General features: G+C 36.0%; 1 protein-coding gene across 1 annotated transcript in view; it reads left to right on the top strand.

The window, feature by feature from the left end:
- LOC142343309 (tRNA (32-2'-O)-methyltransferase regulator THADA-like) overlaps nt 1-24288 on the top strand; it is a 160072-nt gene that overhangs the window by 306 nt on the left and 135478 nt on the right. The window contains exon 3 of the mRNA XM_075395137.1: nt 24034-24224. Coding sequence (XP_075251252.1) covers nt 24034-24224 — 191 coding nt within the window. The remainder of the gene's footprint in view (nt 1-24033; nt 24225-24288) is intronic.

Here is a 24288-nt window from a genome sequence, read left to right on the forward strand (position 1 = left end):
ATCTTAATCACTCAGCTAAAATGGCTTTGATTTCCTTCTGGTCACAGTCACTTCTGGCAACCAACTTTATTTCAGAGCGAGAGCACCTTAGATCACTCAAAGAACTAAAGTGTAAAAATTCATTCAGGAAATCAGACAATGTTCTAGAACAAAAGCGAAAACTGTCAAGCAAAAATTTTGCATTAAATAAGACACACAAGTTAACAATAATTGCTTCAAATTTCGTTCGAACGCAATTACTAACCATGCTAAGTCAGACATCACAGTTGATTAAAAATATCCAGCAGTTATGAAAAAAAAAATGTTGAATGTACCAATATTTCAAGCTCGGTCTTTGTTACCACTCAAAAAGTGGTAACAAAGACCGAGCTTGAAATATTGATACATAATTTTTTTACGTAACTGCTGGATATTTTTAATCGACTGTGATGTTTGACTCAGCATGGTTAGTAATTGCGCTCGAACGAAGTTTGAAGCAATCATTGTTAACTTGTGTGCCTTAAATAATGCAAAATTTTTGCTGGACAGTTTCCGCTTTTGTTCTAGAACATTGTCTGATTTCCTGAATGAATTTTTACACTTAAGTTCTTTGAGTGATCTAAGGTGCTCTCGCTCTGAAATAAAGTTGGTTGCTAAAAGTGATTGTGACCGGAAGGAAATCAAAGCCATTTTAGTTGAGTGATTAAGATGTTAGACTGCCAATCTGGAGGTCACGGGTGCGAACACCTGTGGGGTTGGATTTTTGCCCCCGTAAAACATTTCTAAGATACACCCCCTCAAATTAAGGAACGCACGTCCACCGTTTGGAATCAATTCATCCGAAATTGGTCGGCTTATGCTTCTAAATGCTTATTTCAACTCTTAACTTCTCATTCGAAAATGGACTTTTAGAAGCAATTTGACCTAATTTTGTAATTTTTATCTTGGAGACTTGAGCACTTTTAAGCTACTTTTGTATTCGTGTTCGTTTTTACAGTCTGCAGTGATTTAAATTTTGATTTGTTCTTGTTGATAAAGTTTTTTTCATTTTCTGCTGTCAGGATATTTTTTTGTTCGACGCTTTATTGAGAACTGTTCCTTGGGTTCTGCTTTCAAGAAAACACAAGGTCTTTCCTTTTTTGCCATTTTCTCTTACTATTGACCCATGTAATGTGTCACGTGAGCGGTCATTGATTTAATACATACGGTATCTAGGGGGCTCTGGTAAAACATCGATGAGACGTCGAAACTTTTCGTTGCAGTCGATTACAGAGTATTTCGACTATATTTCTTATCAATTGGTTGAGCTGCCCTGAAGTGAGGTGTAAGCGTCAATGCCGCAGGCGAATAATAATTAGTTCATTTCCTTATGAGGTTGAATAGTAGTTGCGGGAAATGGGAGTTTGAAAGCGCTAGTTTGCGTTTACAAGTGAAATCTTTAATTTTATGCGGGTTTTTTAAAGCACTTTTTAAGCGTTATCAATTTTTGGATGAAGTTGTTGTTTAGCAATTATAATAACCAATACTTAAACAAAGAAGTTTGAAAGCTTATTTTACCATCTGAATCAATTATTTGATTAAGATGCTGATTGGGGCTATCGTGGTTATTGCTGCATTGTAGACGCTTATAAAAACGAATCAAATTTCGTTCGAACGCAATTACTAACCATGCTAAGTCAGACATCACAGTTGATTAAAAATATCCAGCAGTTATGAAAAAAAATTGTTAAATGTACCAATATTTCAAGCTCGGTCTTTTTTACAACTCAAAAAGTGGTAACAAAGACCGAGCTTGAAATATTGATACATAATTTTTTTTACGTAACTGCTGGATATTTTTAATCGACTGTGATGTCTGACTTAGCATGGTTAGTAATTGCGCTCGAACGAAGTTTGAAGAAATCATTGTTAACTTGTCTGCCTTAAATAATGCAAAATTTTTGCTGGACAGTTTCCGCTTTTGTTCTAGAACATTGTCTGATTTCCTGAATGATTTTTTACACTTTAGTTCTTTGAGTGATCTAAGGTGCTCTCGCTCTGAAATAAAGTTGGTTGCTAAAAGTGATTGTGGCCGGAAGGAAATCAAAGCCATTTTAGTTGAGTGATTAAGATGTTAGACTGCCAATCTGGAGGTCACGGGTGCGAACACCTGTGGGGTTGGATTTTTGCCCCCGTAAAACATTTCTAAGATACACCCCCTCAAATTAAGGAACGCACGTCCACCGTTTGGAATCAATTCATCCGAAATTGGTCGGCTTATGCTTCTAAATGCTTATTTCAACTCTTAACTTCTCATTCGAAAATGGACTTTTAGAAGCAATTTGACCTAATTTTGTAATTTTTATCTTGGAGACTTGAGCACTTTTAAGCTACTTTTGTATTCCTGTTCGTTTTTACAGTCTGCAGTGATTTAAATTTTGATTTGTTCTTGTTGATAAAGTTTTTTTCATTTTCTGCTGTTAGGATATTTTTCTTGTTCGACGCTTTATTGAGAATTGTTCCTTGGGTTCTGCTTTCAAGAAAACACAAGGTCTATCCTTTTTGCCATTTTCTCTTACTATTGACCCATGTAATGTGTCACGTGAGCGGTCATTGATTTAATATATACGGTATCTAGGGGGCTCTGGTAAAACATCGATGAGACGTCAAAACTTTTCGTTGCAGTCGATTTCAGAGTATTCCGACTGTATTTCTTATCAATTGGTTGAGCTGCCCTGAACTGAGGTGTAAGCGTCAATGCCGCAGGCGAATAATAATTAGTTCATTTCCTTATGAGGTTGAATAGTAGTTGCGGGAAATGGGAGTTTGAAAGCGCTAGTTTGCGTTTACAAGTGAAATCTTTAATTTTATGCGGGTTTTTTAAAGCACTTTTTAAGGGTTATCAATTTTTGGATGAAGTTGTTGTTTGGCAATTATAATAACCAATACTTAAACAAAGAAGTTTGAAAGCTTATTTTACCATCTGAATCAATTATTTGATTAAGATGCTGATTGGGGCTATCTTGGTTATTGCTGCATTGTAGACGCTTATAAAAACTTTTTCCTTATTTAATTTTTCGTATACCTGTTTATACTTCATAATGGAAATATTCTGGCTGAGTTTGTTTTGGAGCTGTTGTCCTCTTTTATTTGGTTGATCTAAATGTTAAGTTTTGTAGAGGAAAATTAATAATTTGAGTCATTTTGGTCTCTTTTTTTGTTTTGTTTAAATAATTCTTTAACTTATTTTCTGCTTTTCGAAATAGGTTTTCTTGTTTATTGGTTTGCTTAGTTTTTTGTCTTTGACTGTTGACACTAAAAGGTGATACTTGAATGTTAGATGGCTGCCTTTTTACTAAATTGAGTTGATTATTTTAAAACTTTTTGTGAGGTCGCTTTTTCTAGCGGTGATAGCGATATCTGAACGGAGTTTTTGTTTAACTGTTTCTGGTTTGTTTTTGTATCGTCGGGATATTTGATATATTGTGACGTCACGCTGACTTCGAGTCCACATTTTGTTCAGTCTCTCAGGAAATTTGTACTTGAGAGCGTGCGTGTTGTCTTTTTTTCTCTTCCTCAGCGAGTGTTTTCTTTGCCGTCAATAAATTTTTGGGCGCACGTAACTTTGCTCTCAAAATTGAATTTTTTAATTCGCAAAGAGATTGCTGCGAACTTTTTTGAAAGATAGGCTCAACTGGGTAAATGTCACTATAATTGAAGATTATTAGAGTGCAACTAATATAAACAGGACATAAATTGTATGATTTCTACATAAAATCAAAATATGAAATCTAAGCAATTATGGTAGAATTACCATTGTTGGAGGCAATACGTGATATGACCACTAAGCCGGTGGCTATAATGGGAAAGACCCTGTTTTGCTTAGTGACTTTTTCTCGGAAAAACTTTATGTATAATTTGTTTCGTTTTGTAAACCTTGTGGTCGTCGTCATTCATTGACGGAAAACTAACTGTATCGCAGAGTCTATTGAGAATATTTTTTGTCGCAATCTGATATTTGTCTGTAAAATATCAAATTTTGCTTTTCTCTTTTTTCCAAATAACTAATTCGTCTTATGTGTGTTTGGCTAGGGCGTAACTCATTTGGTTTTCAAAACGCTTCCAGAATATTCCGGCTGTTTTTTCTGTGTTACCTGACACCTCAAAACAACAATTTCGTTGATGCCGCTCTGAATTCTGTTATAGATTCTATAATTATGTTAACTCGTTCTCTAATTGACTTAATACCAATATTCAAGCCACTCGAAACCTTTTCGAAGTCTATGTAGGGGACTACTGTACAATGAAGGCTGCTAATGATAAGGCATGGCAACTAATATGTAATAAGCGCTATGATCATTTTCATAAATTCTTCTGAATGTTATGAATGCGTAAATATTTGATTTAATCACTACTCAAGACTGTCATGGCTTACCAAAGCCATTTAAATTGTAAAAAAATTGACATTTTTTCGACCGAAAACTGATAACTTACTTGAATTTGAAAGAAGGGAAATTGTTTTTAACGATGATATATTTAATGGAACAATCGTTTGGTTGTGTTTGCATAATTATAATGTTTGGTGTGCTCATCGTACGAAAAATGTTTAATTGCTCAATCAAAGTTTGTAGCAATTATATTAGTCATGTCGGTCTCTTTTATGCGATTTTTCGCTTGACCGATTTTTCGTCTGACGCTTTTGACTTTTCGTCCTCAAAAACGGGATAAACAGGTAGCGCCCAGCGGGCATTAAGTGCTCTTAGAGCCTTTCAGCTCTGTTTCAGCTTAAACTCTTTGGAGACTTATACTTATTCTTATGGAGTGAAGGGCGGTTCTTAGAGGTTGAAGACATCACCACTGTTGACCCACCCCCCCACCGCGCTATTGCCCCCCATCAGCCCCGGTGCATTAGATTTTAATATCACGAATTTAAGCCATTTTTCAAAATATTTGCAATTTCATGTTTTTGATTTTTTCCGGCAGCAGAGGCCCTGGGAAGTAGTATAAAAAGCTGACTAGAACCACACCGGGGGGGACATTGTATTAAGATAGGGAATGCAGAAAATGTCCCCCTAGGGGGGCACTTAGGGGGACATTTACTGCGAATTTGCGTTAAATATCCCCCTAAGTGCCCCCCTAGGGGACAATTTCTGCATTCCCTATCTTAATACATAATGTCCCCCCCCCCGTTGTGGTTCTGATCAGCTCCTATTTTTTTTCTGAAAAAAAATTGTATTTCACAAAAATTTGATGTTTTTGTCTCTAAAAGATGTGAACTAGTTTGAAACATGTTCTGTGAGTAAAAAAAAAGTAGTCGGAAACACCTTTTTCGAAAATTGAATTTTTTGTCCCATCGGGGGACAATAACTTATAAAATTTTTTGAAAAATGGCGCCTTAAAAATTTTCTTGATTTTTTGGCTTTAATCAATGTGAAATATTGTGAAACATGTTTTGTGAGTGAAAAAAAATGTCGGAAACACTGATTTCGAAAAATGAAGTTTTTGTTCCATAGGTGGACAATAACTTGTAATTTTTTTTTTGAAAAATGGGGTCTAAAAATTTTTTGTCGATTTTTTGGCTTTAATCAATGTGGAATATTGTGAAACATGTTTTGTGAGTGAAAAAAGTTGTCGGGAACACTTTTTTCGAAAAATGAAACTTTGGTCCCATAGGGGGACAATAACTTGTAAAATTTTTTGAAAAATGGGGCCTAAAAAATTTTCCTTGATTTTTTGGCTTTAATCAATGTGAAATGTTGTGAAACATGTTTTGTGAGTGAAAAAAGTTGTCTGAAACACGTTTTTCGAAATTTTGGTCCCATAGGGGGACAATAACTTGTAAAAATTTTTGCAAAATGGGGTCTAAAAAATTTTTGTCAATTTTTTGGCTTTAATCAATGTGAAATGTTATGAAAATGGGGTCCAAAAATTTTCAACGCTATTTCACTTTTAATCAATATGAGAAGTTGTGAAACACGTTTGGTGTGATAAACAACAATATTCATCTTACCACCACACCCCAAACACTCAGCTAAACAGCAGCCAATTACAATTACCACAAACATACACCACAAAGCATGCATTCTTACATACATATATGCATACATACATACATAAATACATACATTCATACATACATATATACGTACATACATACACGCATACATATATACATACATACATTCATTCATACACATACATACATAAATATACACATTGATAAAAAAACCAGAGTTGTACAAGGAAATAGTTTTTCACGTAATTATGTGTACAATTATGGTTATAATCACTTATGTCCATAAATGTACACATAAATGGGACAAAAACAAAACAAATAATAACTTACTTGTTAGTAGATGTATAAAATCATTAATGATATATTGAGTAGAGAGTCATCGGATCGTGCCCAAACATGTTCAGGGTCACAAAACTTTCCAAAATAAATTGACCAATCGGAGTGCTTGATTTATTATTCAAGTTGACAACCAATCAGAATTGAAAGATTTATAAACAAAAACTCTAAACGCTCACGTTCAGTAAACAGTAAATAATGAACACAATAGGAACAAAAGACATCAAGCTCATTCATGAGAAAGTTTTATCACAGAGGTAACATGAATTTTACACACATATCTTATCGACAATTATATTTCGTAGCTGCTTGTTATTTGTTAGATCCAGAAGTTGACGGAGAAATAGCACTTAAATTTAGACCCTATGGTGGTTTCATTGGAATTGATAATTCAAGACTAGATCCTTTATTGAAACGGAGCAAAGTGCTACGACTTCATGCTGCACTGCATGACGCCGCTGGATTTATAAAAGATTGCCGAAACGAAGGCCCTGGATATGTTTACGCTTTCCGTTACTCACCAGTAAACAATTGTCTTTTTGGACACCTGACAGGAATATTATTCATTCTATCAGTGAAAATTTTTCATTCACAATTGTTTCGTGAATTGGAATGTTAGAAAATTTTGGCAGCAAAACCACAAATATTATTGTCCTCGATCTCGAAGGTTTCAACCTCAAGTCACTTGGATTTATTATTAAAGAACTCAGTTTGTGTTCCAGTTACAACGATACAATATTTTTCAAACCGCCGCTTAAATTCGCTGATTTACCCGCACACGATAGACAAACTGTTATTTGGCTGACCAATAACCTACACGGTCTTGATTGGGACGAAGGTGATATACCTTACTGTGATTTGAAAACAATCTGTCTGAGTTTCAGTTTCCGATTCACACGGAAAAACTTTTTTGCCAAAGGCATTGAAAAGTGTGAGCTCCTCAGTAAGCTTTTACAAAAAACTGTTTATAATCTGGAAGATCTAAATTGCCCCCGAATCTCAGAGATAATATCAGAAGAACAAGTTCCCTCCTGTTGTCATCATTCAAACTTTCGTTCAATAAACGATCAATTATCAAACCACTGCGCGGAACGTAAAGCAAGAATATTTTCACAGTGGACACAAAGTGATGCACAGAGAAGACACAGCAACTTTAACAACTTATCTGTCAGACAACTTGAAGATATTCACTTGCTTGACTCCACTTGACGATCAGCCGATTGTAATATTCAACAGAGTTCAGGATCCTTCTCCACCAATACAGAATAATTTTTCAAGTGATCAACAGAACCGAGCGAACTATCTCAACAACAAGCCAAACACAGCACAACAACCGCGTTACAACTCGCTTTATAGTGCAGCAGCAAAGCGTTATTTTGCAACCATTACTCTTTCTCCCGACGAGCTAGACAGCTTTAGGGCTTTCCTGCCCGTGATAGATAATTTCTATCACTTCCAACTGTACATAAAAAATAAACAGAGAGCTCGAGAACATCGGAATCAGTTCATTTATGGCTATGAACCAAACAAACCAGAAGCCTATGCAGTACCCCAAAGAGCAGCGAATCCCACGTTGGAAGCAATGGGTGGACAAAAAAGTTCATCAGTTTAGATTGAAAAAAACACCACCAGAACGTGAGATATCACTTAATGAGATGCCGAATGAGTTGCGATTATATGTCTTGGAGCACCCCGAAGTTGAAAAAGTCTTCAATCAACCATCGTTCGAGGAAAATGACTCATCAACCGTTTGTTATAAACTAGAGATAAAAAGTCATATTAAAGGTTTCAATTTGTTTGAGTTCTGGTACATGAAACAGTTGCCCAGTAAATAACTCAAAAATTTAACATTTTATTTGATCCTTGTTTCAATTCACTTTTCAATTAATTATTTTTCTCCAATGAATCAAAGAGACGAGGCTGACGCCGGTATCAGTAATTTAGTCTTTGATGTGAACAACAAGGAGAAGCCCCCATGGCGTTGTTGTTCAAATTCAACAGTGCCAAGGTCCGAAGTAATATTTTTTCTTCAAGTTAGTATCATTGTCTTAATGATCATTCTTTGCTTCTCTATGCTCTTTCTATTATCAGAAAGCTGTGAAGAGAAATCAATTTGGATTGCTCTCTTATCGAGTTTAGTTGGTTACATTTTACCTAATCCCAAACTATGAACAAATTTATTCTTACACATGACAGGGTATTCATGTCTAATGTAGGACCAAATGGTTGTGGTAAAACAGAACTCTTGTTTCGGATGCTAAAAGGTTCGACCTTTTATCCACGTTTTGAGAAAATTTAATATTTTAACAAAGAGTTCCAACCACTTTTCAAAGATATGCAACAAGTTATACCAGGGATTGAGTTTCTAAAATACTCAGGCTTTGATATAACAAAAAATCTATCACATTGTCTGCTTATCTATGACGATTCATGTGAAGAAATCTTCAACGATAAAGAATTTGTAAAAATAGCTACCTCAGGACGTCATCGCAAATTACATGTTATATACGTCAAGCATAATTTGTTCCATCAAAGCAAATGGTCCAGAACCATTGATCTGAATACAACACACATAATATTATTCAATTCGCTTCGTGACATTCAACAAATTGAATATCTTGGAAAACAGTTGAATTGTCTCCAACTGATAAAAGAAGCATACAAACTAGCAACTGCGGAGCCCTTTGGACATTTTATTATTGATCTCGATCCCAAAACCAGTCAGGGTTTACGATTTGCGTCACAAATTATTGGACCTAATCCTTCAATTTTTTACATTCCTTCGGAGGAAGCCGTTGTTACACCAATTACGAATGAAAAGGAAACATTTGCTTATGCTCAAGCAATGGGCAAATAGCACAAACAAGAACTCCAACATTGAATCCGAGTTACTTAAAGACGGCGACTTCATTTGGTTTCTGAGTGACTGTGTGATGAACGTACTCTCTGGAGTTGTTCCAGTCAATAAAAAAGAACTAAAAAAAATTTGAAAAAACTGCGTCAACTTTCGAACAGGAAAATAGGGAAAACTGAACGGTTAAAAATAATTCGATCTCCCTCGGGCAACAATCTCATTCAACTCATAACATTACCCTGCATTGAATATCTAGAACAAAATGCATACTGAAGAGTTTGTGTTAATACCTAAACAGATGTATACAAGAGAACAACCTCATGTCTCTCAATTACTCAGCAACAAAAATATTCACAATCCAGCCAAGCAGATATCACTTCTCCAGAGAAACAAGTCACCATCAGCTCCTTCTGCCTCGCAACATGATGCAGAACAACAAACTGACGCTTCAGTGGATGATAGAAGTACAATAAACGAGTCTATGGCGAAATCATTTACGACAGACAACACATCGACTATCAAAAAAGGAGTGCTGAATGATATTAGAATCTTGAAGGGGATAAAGTTTGAAAGAGCGAATACAATACTGGACATAATAGAGGAATCAGATTCTGTTCTTGCTGCTACGTTTCTTTACAATCTACAGCAAACCACTTGCAAACTATCTCTCGAACAATTCAGTGTATTAACGCATCTCGATATTGGTTCGCATTTGAATTGTAACACATACGCCAAAAAGTTTCTAAATTTATCATCTGAAGAGAGACTGCAATTTTTGGAATATGAGTCGGACAAAGAAGTTGCTTCAAAATCCCAGCGAAAGAAAACAAAAGCTTCTGACAACGACCAGAGAAACTTTGAAGAGGCAGAAAAAGAAATCAAACCAACCAGCCCCTGGGAGAATTACTTCCTATCAAGTTAAACAGTTAGACAAATTGTACACTAAAGGCAGTGCTGCATTTGGTAGCATTGCTAACTTGAAGAAGGCTAGTGGTTTCACCAGAGACAAAATTGTTCGCTATCTTCAGTCGAAAGCCCCGTACACAAAATACAGACAATTCAGTGTTTCAATTCACTTTTCAATTAATTATTTTTCTCCAATGAATCAAAGAGACGAGGCTGACGCCGGTATCAGTAATTTAGTCTTTGATGTGAACAACAATGAGAAGCCCCCATGGCGTTGTTGTTCAAATTCAACAGTGCCAAGGTCCGAAGTAATATTTTTTGTTCAAGTTAGTATCATTGTCTTAATGATCATTCTTTGCTTCTCTATGCTCTTTCTATTATCAGAAAGCTGTGAAGAGAAATCAATTTGGATTGCTCTCTTATCGAGTTTAGTTGGTTACATTTTACCTAATCCCAAACTATGAACAAATTTATTCTTACACATGACAGGGTATTCATGTCTATTGTAGGACCAAACGGTTGTGGTAAAACAGAACTCTTGTTTCGGACGCTAAAAGGTTCGACCTTTTATCCACGTTTTGAGAAAATTTATTATTTTAACAAAGAGTTCGAACCACTTTTCAAAGATATGCAACAAGTTATACCAGGGATTGAGTTTCTAAAATACTCAGGCTTTGATATAACAAAAAATCTATCACATTGTCTGCTTATCTATGACGATTCATGTGAAGAAATCTTCAACGATAAAGAATTTGTAAAAATAGCTACCTCAGGACGTCATCGCAAATTACATGTTATATACGTCAAGCATAATTTGTTCCATCAAAGCAAATGGTCCAGAACCATTGATCTGAATACAACACACATAATATTATTCAATTCGCTTCGTGACATTCAACAAATTGAATATCTTGGAAAACAGTTGAATTGTCTCCAACTGATAAAAGAAGCATACAAACTAGCAACTGCGGAGCCCTTTGGACATTTTATTATTGATCTCGATCCCAAAACCAGTCAGGGTTTACGATTTGCGTCACAAATTATTGGACCTAATCCTTCAATTTTTTACATTCCTTCGGAGGAAGCCGTTGTTACACCAATTACGAATGAAAAGGAAACATTTGCTTATGCTCAAGCAATGGGCAAATAGCACAAACAAGAACTCCAACATTGAATCCGAGTTACTTAAAGACGGCGACTTCATTTGGTTTCTGAGTGACTGTGTGATGAACGTACTCTCTGGAGTTGTTCCAGTCAATAAAAAAGAACAAAAAAATTTGAAAAAACTGCGTCAACTTTCGAACAGGAAAATAGGGAAAACTGAACGGTTAAAAATAATTCGATCTCCCTCGGGCAACAATCTCATTCAACTCATAACATTACCCTGCATTGAATATCTAGAACAAAATGCATACTGAAGAGTTTGTGTTAATACCTAAACAGATGTATACAAGAGAACAACCTCATGTCTCTCAATTACTCAGCAACAAAAATATTCACAATCCAGCCAAGCAGATATCACTTCTCCAGAGAAACAAGTCACCATCAGCTCCTTCTGCCTCGCAACATGATGCAGAACAACAAACTGACGCTTCAGTGGATGATAGAAGTACAATAAACGAGTCTATGGCGAAATCATTTACGACAGACAACACATCGACTATCAAAAAAGGAGTGCTGAATGATATTAGAATCTTGAAGGGGATAAAGTTTGAAAGAGCGAATACAATACTGGACATAATAGAGGAATCAGATTCTGTTCTTGCTGCTACGTTTCTTTACAATCTACAGCAAACCACTTGCAAACTATCTCTCGAACAATTCAGTGTATTAACGCATCTCGATATTGGTTCGCATTTGAATTGTAACACATACGCCAAAAAGTTTCTAAATTTATCATCTGAAGAGAGACTGCAATTTTTGGAATATGAGTCGGACAAAGAAGTTGCTTCAAAATCCCAGCGAAAGAAAACAAAAGCTTCTGACAACGACCAGAGAAACTTTGAAGAGGCAGAAAAAGAAATCAAACCAACCAGCCCCTGGGAGAATTACTTCCTATCAAGTTAAACAGTTAGACAAATTGTACACTAAAGGCAGTGCTGCATTTGGTAGCATTGCTAACTTGAAGAAGGCTAGCGGTTTCACCAGAGACAAAATTGTTCGCTATCTTCAGTCGAAAGCCCCGTACACAAAATACAGACAATTCAGGAAAAGTTTTCCCCGACTGAAAGCTGTTGCATATAGAATAAATGAAATCTGGTCTGTCGATGTTGCGTATATGAATAAAGTTGCCCAACACAACAACGGTGTAAAATACTTGTTAGTGGCTGTGGATGTTTTATCACGTTACTTACGAGTTCAACCAATGAAAGCTTTATGTGCAAAAGATGCTGTTGAAGCGTTCAAAAAAATGATCAAGAAACAACCAGAAAAAGTATGGACAGACAAGGGATCAGAGTTCAAAGGAGATTTCAAAAAATTTTGTGAAAAGAAAGGAATTCATTTATATACAACAGAATGCGAAACCAAGTCGGCATTTGCAGAGAGGAACATTCGATCGCTTAAAAACATCATTTACAAATATTTGGAAGAAAAGTGGACTTGGACATATATTGAAGATTTACCCGTTTGTAAATACTATAAACAGTCGTGTTAACCGGGTAACCCATTTAGCACCTAATAAAGTTTTCAAAAAACATGAACCAATTTTAATATCTTTAGCAATCAACACAACAAAGTACAAACCAAAATTGCAAAGCACGACGAAAAATTCAGAAAAGGTTATAAACAAAATTATACAGACGAAGTTTTTACGATTTTCAAAATTGCTACCGTGAGTCCACCAACGTACAATCTTATAGATGCAAACAACGTTATAATTGAAGGTAAATTTTATGAACCGGAATTAGTCCAAGTAAACGTGTTAGTTACTGCAGATGAATAAAATGAATCCCGCCAAAGAATTCACAATCGACCTAATATCCAACGCATCAATGAAAGTTTTTGGTGAAAACACAATGGCAAAATTCCGTAACCAGTTATCTCAACCACTTATTTTGGATGGAGAATGGCAAGTAGATTTATCTTCAATATTCTTCCCATCAAACATCAACAACGTCAATTCAAACGGGTTTGTCGTTTATAAAAACTCGGGAGTGGAACTCGACGCCTCAAATAATCGCAGTGGACACCTCAGAAAAGTTCGCAAAGGCATTTACAGTAGCTTGGATCAACTAATGGATGAACTCAGACGAATTGCTCAGTTTAAACAATTTGATTTTACTTTTGACAAAATTACTCATAAATTGGTTTTACAATTTGGAGCGAATGAGGGTTTTTCATTTGAAAACGAAGAAGTTCCAAGTATTCTCGGCTTCAAGGGTATAAAAGACAACTCGCATGATGGATACATTCATATTGGATACAAATCACACAAAACTCTCAATAGACACCAAAGTGATTTTCCAGTTGATATAACCTGTGGCTCACAATTAATCTTTGTCTACATAGATGTTATAGAATATCAAATTATTGGAGACGTGAGAGCTCCTTTAATTAAAACCATTGAGACCGAAAGGCGTTTAAGAAACGGCAGCATAAACACTGTTACACCTATTCATCACAAGACATTTACAATTCTGGATTACAAGCCCATACTTTCTAACAATATTCAAAACATTAAAGTGGAGTTGAGGAACGAAGCCGGAAAACTCATTCCATTTACTGGAACAGGAAAAGTGATAGTAAGCTTAAAGTTTCAAAAAATCAAGTGAAATGGAAGCTTACTACAGCAACCAAGCATCACAGTCGATGCCACATTTCTCCGGTCATTATCGTCAAAGAGGAAGTGGCTTTGGAGCCCTCGCTGCAGGTGTTGGAAGAGTTGCTCTACCATTGGCAAGAAGAATTATATGGCCCGCTGCCAAAAGAATTGGCCGAGAGCTTTTAGTGCAGGGTGCACCTGAGTTGGTAGAAGTAGCAACGAAACGAAAGTCGGCAAAGCAGGCGTTGAAAAGCACGGTTGCAAAAACAGCCCGCAAACAAATTGGTGGTTCTCTCCATTCACGCATAACACGAGGCCGGCAAGCTATTAGACGTCGAAGACAACACTTTGCTAAACCTCGACAGTACAAAAAACGTTCCAGTAAAAAAATCATTTCTCGAAAACCAAAGCCAAGAAGGAGTCGACTGGATTTTTTCTCTCGGGTCAGAAATGCGAACTAATAGTGTAATACCTTCCGAAGCCACTCACAGCTCATTAGACTTATTTGAAAAACCGCCTTTGCTTGTTACCTTTGATCAATCATTTGAACAAAAAACTGGGCCACTTTATTCTCCCTCTGGATCGTCACTTGAATTTGAAGTGGTAGGTGATCGCAACAATTTCATAGACTTGCAAAAAATTTATTTGGAAATCAAATGCCGAATACAAAATGTCGATGGAACTGATTTACGATATGACGCAGGTGATCCCGCTAATACTGATGCCGCATTTTTTGTGAATAATGTTCTTCATTCCCTATTTGCTGACTGCACTGTTTCTGCAAATGGAATAAAAATCTCTTCTGCCAATGGACACTATGCTCACAAAAGTTTCATAGAAACAGAATTCTCGCACGGGACGGATGCAAAGAAGACTTGGTTAAAGTGTCAAGGTTATGAGTATGAAGCAAACCCTAGCGCAATTGCGAATGCATTAAAAGATGCAAGAAAGCAGGCTGCGAGAGAATCAGCTCAAATTACTCTTTATGGAAAACTAGCTGTTGACTTTTTCTCGTGCGAAAAACAATTAGTAAGCGGAGTTACCCTGAGAGTTTCTTTCCGAAGGTCACAAGATGATTTTGCCACTATAAGTGAAGCAGCTGGCAAAAACTACAAAGTAAAAATTGACGAAGCCAATCTTTTTGTTAGAAAGATGACTGTATCAGACAACGTAGTCGGAACACCAGCAATATATCGATACAATGAAGTGATAACAAAAACTTTTCTTGCAACAAAGGGGCAGCAAAGTTGGAAGCACGAAGATATTTTTACAAAAGAACCCATAAGACGACTTATAATTGCATTGTGTGCTGGTGATGCTTTCATTGGAACTAACACAGTAAATCCCTTCAACTATCGAAAATTTGGGCTGCGTGAGATTACAGTGTTCCGAAACGGTTTCGCTACAGCCGGTACACCAATGTCAACAATTGACAACAAACGTTTGTACTACAATTCAATGAGCGCATTAGCCTATGTAGAAAACGGTCATGGAATACCATTGAGTGAATTTTCAAACCATTTTATAATGGTGTTTGATCTTACGAGTACACAAGAAGCTACACATGATTTTATTCATCCTGAACTAACAAACTCATCATTATCAGTCGAACTTACGTTCGGTGCAGCATTAGCAAACAACGTTGAAGTTTTCTTCCTCGGTGAAAAATCATCTACGGTGTATATTGACTCTGCAAGAAACGTATCCAAAAATATTCTGCCTTTGAACGCATACTAATGGACGAAGATCAAATTTATATTCAAGTTCAAAAGTGCAAGCATCTCAAATACAAATTTCGAGGTGTTTATGTCGCTGACAATTACCCATTAAATTTACCTGTTAACAGTTTTATAATTGTAAACGCATCACGAGCTGATTCTTTTGGAACGCATTGGGTGATGCTTGCCAAACGCTACGCATACCCCGTACTATACTTTGCAGATCCGTTAGCACTACCTCTGACTGCCTACAAAGATATTTTAGTTTACAGCAATGTACTGATTTGCATATGATGATGGATGTTATGGAGCACAGAAGAGATATTCAATCCCCCCTGCAATCAGCAGACTCACAACTGTGTGGTTTATTTTGCATCTATATTGCGCACTATTTCTATAGCAGTAAATTTCCTTTTGTACCAGATGTAAATGAATTGCAATTGCTAGCATTTGTAAAACATATGAAGTAAAATTGAAGTAAATTTTTCTATGACAGCTTAAGTTTAGACACTAGAATTTTTACAGAACTGGAAGTTCATTAATTAGTCTGAAGTCTCACGTACAAAACTCCCTTGTCCACTCAAAAGAATATCCATAATCTGATGGAGAGAAGATGAATGTTCACCATGCATTAGTTGACAAAATCGTTTTATAGTTACATCGGGGATAGTAGAAGCATGTTTGTTAGAAGTTGTAGTAATGGTTGAGAGTTTTTCACAGGATTGGGCAAAGGAAGTTGTTTTTTAGTTTTGTTGGTTGAAACATGATTAAACTTTGATAAATACTCCACAGCGACATGTAAGCGAGAAACAATAGCACCACGAGTAACAAAGTTTTTCTCAGTAGGCAAAATAAGAAATTTGAAACAGGTCACGAGACAAGGTATCGGCACAGAAGCATACGGAGAAAAAACATTTTTATCTTCTAAACTTGTATCCTCAAAAATAAGATGCCAATGGCTGGAACCAAAGGAACAACCATCAATAACGGTCGAAGATGAATGATAACCGTACGCATAATTTTCTATTCCAGAATCTTGTAGTTTTGGTTCTGTGTCGCAAATAGTGTATTTGAATCGTTTTTGAAACTTTTTGAAGTATTTGGGACTGTTTTCGTACATAGCTTCAACCATAGTAAGAGAGTAAACTGAGTGAACAAATGATGATTTACCTCTATGAATTAGTGGGTTTTAGTTGAGAACACTATGTAAACAAATTTTCAAGGTCGTTCTAAGATGAAAATTCATTAAATTTTTCGTTATTTTAATTGCTTGTAAACAAATTCTGTCTAGACATTAAGTAAACAAATCAAGGCTGTCTGGTTTTTCCGAAGCTCCGCAAACAAATCAAAGCTGTCTCATTTTCTCGAAGTTCTACGATCTTAAAACTGGGGTAAGCTTTGGTTGTTTTCATTGCTTGTGAACAAATTCTGTCTAGACATTAAGTAAACAAATCAGGGTTGTCAAAGTTGTGTACACGAATAATGGCTGTCGCAATTTCCCGAAGTTTTGCAAACTTTGCTGTGATTGGTTGACGACTCGAAATAAAATCTATTTTTAGTATTAAAGAAATTTCAACTTCATTGTTCGCATGTAGTCATGAATACATCTTGAATTTCTGCAGAACTTGAGAGACATTTGTTTATTCATATTTTACAGCTCAGTTGACAATTTCTTACAAAAATAAAAAATCTCTTTGCTCATTCCATAGTTAACTTACCCAGTTATAACGAAATGCCTGCAAAAGATCAAAACCTACCCGTTAACTGTGAAAAATGTGGAAAATCTTTTGCAAAATACAATATTGCTCGCCACCGGAAGACATGTATGATGGGCACGCTTTACTGTAAGAAAAGGAATTGTAATTTTGCTACAAAAAATTCTGCAGAATTGTCATACCATATTGCGAAGGCTCACGGAGCAAAAGTTCGTAATACACTGAACAAGTGTGTTGTCTGTCAGAAACAGTTCCCAAGTTCCTACTCACTTCAACTTCATCGCAGAAAATTACATCAAGCTAGCACAAAAATTGGGTCCTCAAGCACAATCCGTGTTCGTGAGATTATGGAGAAATTTGATAACGATAGCGAGTCATTGAAAGAAGAACTAGCAGTTTGTCAGCATTTACTTGACGATATGCATTCTGAGCATGGCAGACAGGAAGTTTTCAACTTCAGTTTATCGAATTTGGACACCAAAAAGATCAATGAAAAACTCGATCAAGTTTTTGCAAACCTGAAATGTGCAGCAAAAGTTAACCTCGCATTGGGGTTTATTTTGCAAAATGTAGAGACAAACCAATATCGATATTATTATCCGCATGAAAATAACTTACTCCTGGATCGAGCTTTTCTGCTAGGCAATAAAAACGATTTATTGAACCTGCAGAACGAAATTGAGAAACTTGACTTGATTGAAACCTGTACAAAAGAACGTCAAAACTCAAAATGGCGATTCACAGTAATTACAAATGTTACTGTTTTTGTAGCGCTTCTTACGAATATACCTATGGGTTGTACTGATTCTCCTCTTTCGGAGCCATTGTTAAGGAATCCTGTAGTAAATTGTCTCGTTTCAAATGGACACAATGAACCATATAACGATAATTTGTGTTTATTCCGTGCAATTGCTATTCATTTATTTGGATCAGTAGATGTTGAACCAAATGCAACTAAAATTTTTCACAGTTTTGTTACTGCAAGTGGTTGCGACCCTGAAAGTTTCACAGGTGTTTTCTTTGATCAAATTCCAATAATTGAAGAACTAATCAAACAAAACATTTTCATCTATGATTTTGACATTGAAGACGGTGAAATTATTGGTGAACTTGTTCGACGCAGCGTTGAACGATATGACGAAAACATTAAACTGCTTCGATACAACAACCATATATGTTATGTTAATGATATCAACAAATTCTTCAAGAAGTTTCGTTTTCCCAGCTGTGATGTCTTTTTCAACCATTCAGGTCATTTCAACCGTCACTTGAAAACTTGTAAAGAACGAGTGAAAAATGTCTATCCGCGAGGTGTTTATTCTTTGCGGGAAACACTATTTGAGAAGCTTGACAACTTCTCAATCGCGTATCCAAAAGATTATATCCTCTTCAATAATTTAGCCGTCTTCGACTTCGAAGCAATATTTGTTCATTCAGTGGATATCAGTAACACAGCTACAACATCGTGGATTGGTCCTCATGTACCTGTATCGGTATCATTTTCTTCAAATCTATTGAAAGAACCAATTTTCTTATGCGAAAAGGATCCCAATCGTCTCATCATATCGTTTGTAGCGCAACTTGAAACCTTATCAGCAAAAAACAAAGCGGACTTGAGACCCAAGTTCTTGGAGGTGGAAGCTGAGATCGAAACCAGGTTGAAAGATATTTCCTCTAGACTGGAGATTTATTCCGAAAGTCAGTTGGAAAATAGTATCAAAGCAGAAGATAGTAATGCTTCTAAAAATTTTTTACGATACCAACAAAAGCAGCTCCTTGATCTCCAGTGTCATTTCAATAATTATGTTGACACTCTACCAGTTTTTGGATTCAACAGTGGAAAGTATGATCTGAATTTGATCAAAAGCTATCTCATTCCTCATCTCCTTAAGGTCAAAGCTATTACACCTACGGTAATCAAGAAGACAAATCAGTTCATCTCCTTCAAATTTGGGGATATTCAATTTCTGGATATTGTAAATTTTCTCGGTGGAGCAACAACTCTGGACTCCTTTCTGAAAGCATATCAATCCGAAGAGACAAAAGGATATTTCCCATATGAATGGTTTGATTCGCCATCGAAACTTGACTGCAGCCATCTTCCACCTTACGATTCCTTCTTCAGCAAACTGAAAAACTTGAATCCACTGGAAAAAGATTTCACTCAGTTCGAAAAATTGATTCAATCTGGAAAAGAGGAGTCGGTAGTTCTCCGGGAAATGGGACTGAAAGAAAAGCCTAGAACTGGAATAGAAAACTATGCTCTCCTAGAAGAGTTGTGGAAGATGGAGAAAATGAAAACTTTTCGAGATTTCCTTCGTTGGTATAATAACAAAGATGTTGTACCAACGTTGAAGGCAATGGTGAAAATGATGGAGTTTTATCATGGTCAGAAAGTTGACATGTTAAAGCTTGGTTGCACGCTACCCAATTTAGCAAATATCTGTCTTCATAAATCGATGGATAGAAAATTTTACCCTTTCATCGAAGCTGACAAGGACTTGCATGAGAAAATACGAAGTGAAATGACTGGTGGTCCATCAATAGTGTTTACGAGGAAAGCTGTTGTAGACGAAACATTCATCCGGAGGTCAAACAATGTCTGTAAAACAATAGTTGGAATAGATGCTAGCCAATTATATCCTTTCTCCATGTGTCAAGCGATGCCAACTGGACTCTACACTAGATGGGAGTTTGATAGCGATCTTCAAAAGTTCAAAGCTCGTCAAAACAAAATCAGGAAGTTTGAGAACATGGTAATGTCTTTCTATCAAGCAAACAGACCCGAATGTACTATTGAAAGTATCTATACAACTGGAAAACAGAAAAAAATTGATTCCTTTAGTGTGGATGGCTTTTGTGGTCATTGTCAAACAATTTTTGAAGCTCTCGGATGCTACTACCACTTCTGTCCCTGTAGAAAAACTCAACCAATTCTTGATAAAGACGAATTTGAAAATGGTATCCGGAAGCGTGAGTCTGATATCTTACGAAGACTTCATCTGGAAAAGAAAGGATATAAAATTGTTGAGATGAGAGAATGTGAATGGTGGGATCAGGTTCAGAAGAGCTCTAATTTGAAAGATCATGTTCGAAAAAATTTTCCCTGCAAGTTACCTTTGAGCAAAGAGACACTGTTGACGCGGATACATGAAGATAAATTATTCGGATATGTACAATGCGATTTAGAAGTTCCTGAGGAGCTTTGTGAACGATTTGCAAACTTTCCTCCAATTTTCAAAAACTGTGATGGAAGAGAGAATATAGGTAATTTCATGCTGGAATATGCTGAAAAAAACGCGTTGTTGTTAAAACCTCAACGAATGTTGATTTCGAGTTACAAATTAAACAATGGAATAGTCATGACATCATTATTAAAGTTTTATTTGAAGCTGGGTCTACGCTGTACCAAAATCCACAGATTCGTTGAGTATGCCCCGCAAAAATGTTTCAACGGTTTCGTTCAATCTGTTGTTGATGCAAGGCGAGAAGGTGATGAAAATCCGGACTCTAGCGTTGTTGCTGAAACTATGAAATTACTTGGAAATAGCTCTTATGGTTATCAGATCATGGATCGAAGCCGACATACGCAAACTCTTTATCTCAGCGATGAAAATACTCTTAAAGCTATCAATAACCGTCTTTTCAGGAGATTGAACAATGTCGGGAGAGGTATATATGAGGTTGAGCTTGTGAAAAGCACTGTTGAACATCGTGAACCAATAATTGTTGGATTCTTTATCTTGCAGTACGCAAAATTGAGAATGTTGGAGCTTTACTATAACTTTTTTGACAAGTTCTGTGATGTTCAGAAATTTGAAGAGCTTGAAATGGACACCGATTCCTTGTATCTGGCGCTGGCTCATGAAAATCTATATGACTGCATTCGACCCGAAATGAGAAGCATTTGGAACGAGATAAGAAGAGATGACTGTACAGAAACTTTTCGCGCTGACAGTACGTGCAATTTTTTTCCAAGAACTTGTTGCGATAAACATGTGAAGCATGACAAGCGTGAACCTGGTTTATTCAAGGAGGAGTTTCGGTGTACCGAAATGCTATGTTTATGTAGCAAGACATATTGCTGTTATAATTCATTAACGAACAAAACTAAGTTCAGCAGCAAAGGACTCAACAAGAATGTTCTGGAAGAAAACAGTAATGGACCGTTACAGAAGTACAGAAGAGTCCTGGATGATGCAATAAATGTATCCTCAACTTACAGAGGGTTCAAAACTATGAATCACCAAATTCTAACCTATGAACAGACTAAAAGGGGACTTTCATATTTCTACCCGAAACGAATTGTGGATAGAGATGGAATTCACACAAAACCTTTACTGATCTAAACTGACAATCTATTTGCTTCCAGAACTTTTAATCTATCTAAATTGATCTCTTTTGAACACTTGATAAGATTGTGATATTAATTTGTCAACCTAGTAAGTGTATTGTATAATTAGTTCCCAGTCGTTGTTTTCGTTGAAACTAATAGATAGAAATGACAGCAGATTTTCAGCATGATTTTAGTCTTCTTTTCGGAGTTGAGCTAGCATAGTTCTTTCTAAGCAGATTCCTCAATTTCTTGGTAGAGTTCAGTGAAAACCCTAGATAATGAATAAGCTTCTTTGTTATTCAACACTTTCCCGCTGATAAACAGTAACCGTAACCTGGAACGTTCTCGGAATTCTTAACATTTTGCTCTAGCAATCTGATTGGACAACCATCTTTCCCGTTTCCTTTTTAGCATTATTTTCTGGCTAGATGCACGAAAGTTCCTTTTAAGGAAATCAATTATAAACTATGATCTTACCGAACCTTTAGAAGTCTGCTCTGATTCATTTTGCTTCTCGTTGCCCCAGAGTTCAGATTGCCTAATTTGATTTTCTGTTAGCAAAAGGAATCATCCTATCGATATGATATTTTCCTCTTTTCATGTGCTGCTAGTGACACCAAATTTATATTGACGTCTTTAATTGTAAGTACGAGGATTTTTTTAGAAATTGAAGGTCTTGAACTAGTTAAAGCAAAATTTTTAATGTCTAATAATATCTATAATTAGGGCGTTTTTATAGCGTTTTATTATCCCACCATAACCAGATGTGATACACAATAGTAACCACAGTTGAAAATCTTAACATGTTATTACAAGATTCGATGACTAATCAGCGACTAGAAGACTCACTGTCTTTATCAGTCACAATACGTGTGCCAAGTACTACTCCAGGTACTTGTAACCTATTAGCTATCTTCGTTCATTGGTACAATATAACAATGTAGAATATCAATCAGATAATGTACTCAACGCAATGATGTAGTTAGAAATAATCTCTATTTATGTTCGCCTACAGTTAGATAACAAATGTCAATATTACAAGTATCGATGATTCATTAGCAAATTGGTAATATGTAATCAATCCTGATACATGTAAAATCGATTACCTATCTCTATACATTATTGTCAAAAATCCAATCTTAATACATGTAAAATCTATTACATATCTTTATAGGTTGTTCTCTTAACTCTAATGTTAATACATGTAAAATCTATTACCTATCTTTATACATTACTGTCAAAAATCAAATCTTAATACATGTAAAATCTATAACCTATCTTTATACGTTGTTCCAATAACTCTAATGTTAATACATGTAAAATCTATTACCTATCTTTATACATTGTCTCACTAATTCAAAGATGACCTAAATAAGTTACAATTGTTATAACCAATCTTAATACATGTGGGTCGTCACCCCCCGGGCAGCTCGGTCCCTCTATATACTACTCTGGGACCTCCTCGAAGGCTTGATAATAAGCTGCTGCGTAGTTTCTAGAGTTAATGGGATGGTGATAAACATTTTTTTATTCAAGTTTTAGTAATTTTTGGATAAAATTTAAAATTTTCAAATTTTTGGAAAATTTTTATGTTCCAAGTGTATGGATCTTTGAGCCTGTAAAACTATTTCAGGTTTCTCTTCATGTGAAACTTTTCCTTCTCTTTCTCGTTCACGTTTTATCTCTCTCTTTCTCTCTCTCACTCTCTCTCTCCCTTCGTTGATGCCGTACTTCAGGTGCTGATATGTGGCGTAATGTCATCATCTCTGATCCTCATTAACAATGAGTTATAGAAGAATTGTTTTTTATCATGAATGACATAACAGGCACTTCTTATGAAAGCATTGTTAATTGCTCTCAAAAGCTATTTGTAGCAAATATATTAATCCTGTTTGTCTTCAATGCAATTTTTCGCTGGGCCGATTTTTCGTCTGACCCATTTGACTTTCGTCTTCAGAAACGGGATAGAGGTAGCGCCCAGAGGTCACTAAACAGTGGCTAGCTGCTGACGAAGCCAACTGCTCGCCGTTCGTTTGAGAGCAATTCGCCCGACGTTAGTCGGTTATGTTTTTATTTCATCCTATAACTGTGAAATATTCTCTATGAAGGGCTGATCTGCCAAAATTGACTAAGCAAGAACCTGAAATTGGCTAGTGTCAATTTATAGTTGCCCTCAATTAGAAATTGAGAAATTCAATCGATAGAGGCGATAATTGTAGCTTATTTCGTAGTTCGAGCTAAGCTTAATAATAAATTGAATAGAAAATTAAACGGGACATGTGGCATATATACTTCGTTTACATATCAGTGATTCTTTAGACTCCTTTGAAATTATGGAACAAATGTTATTGTGCCATCATGGGGAAGCTGATTTTGAACTATGAGTGTCTGCAATCGTTCTTAATTGAGAAGATAATACAATTTTTTTCAGTTTTGTGAAGACGGGAATTGTGAGCGTGACGAAATGCTTCGAAATATGGACAGCTGTGACCTCACGTTATGTTTCTGCTGACGGTGAAAACAAATTTTCAATTCAGGAAGTAAAGATTCTGTCAATTGCTTTTATCTGGCTTTTGGAAGTATCAGCTGGCGATGAGGATATTATAGCCCAATTATATACAGGTCAGTGATCCTGTTGCCAGAATATTGAAATTTGTTGTTGATGTTTAACGAAAATGATGTTGGT

The sequence above is a fragment of the Convolutriloba macropyga genome, chromosome 7 (genome assembly GCF_964194025.1).
Source record: "Convolutriloba macropyga chromosome 7, txConMacr16.3, whole genome shotgun sequence".
Taxonomy (NCBI): domain Eukaryota; kingdom Metazoa; phylum Xenacoelomorpha; order Acoela; family Convolutidae; genus Convolutriloba; species Convolutriloba macropyga.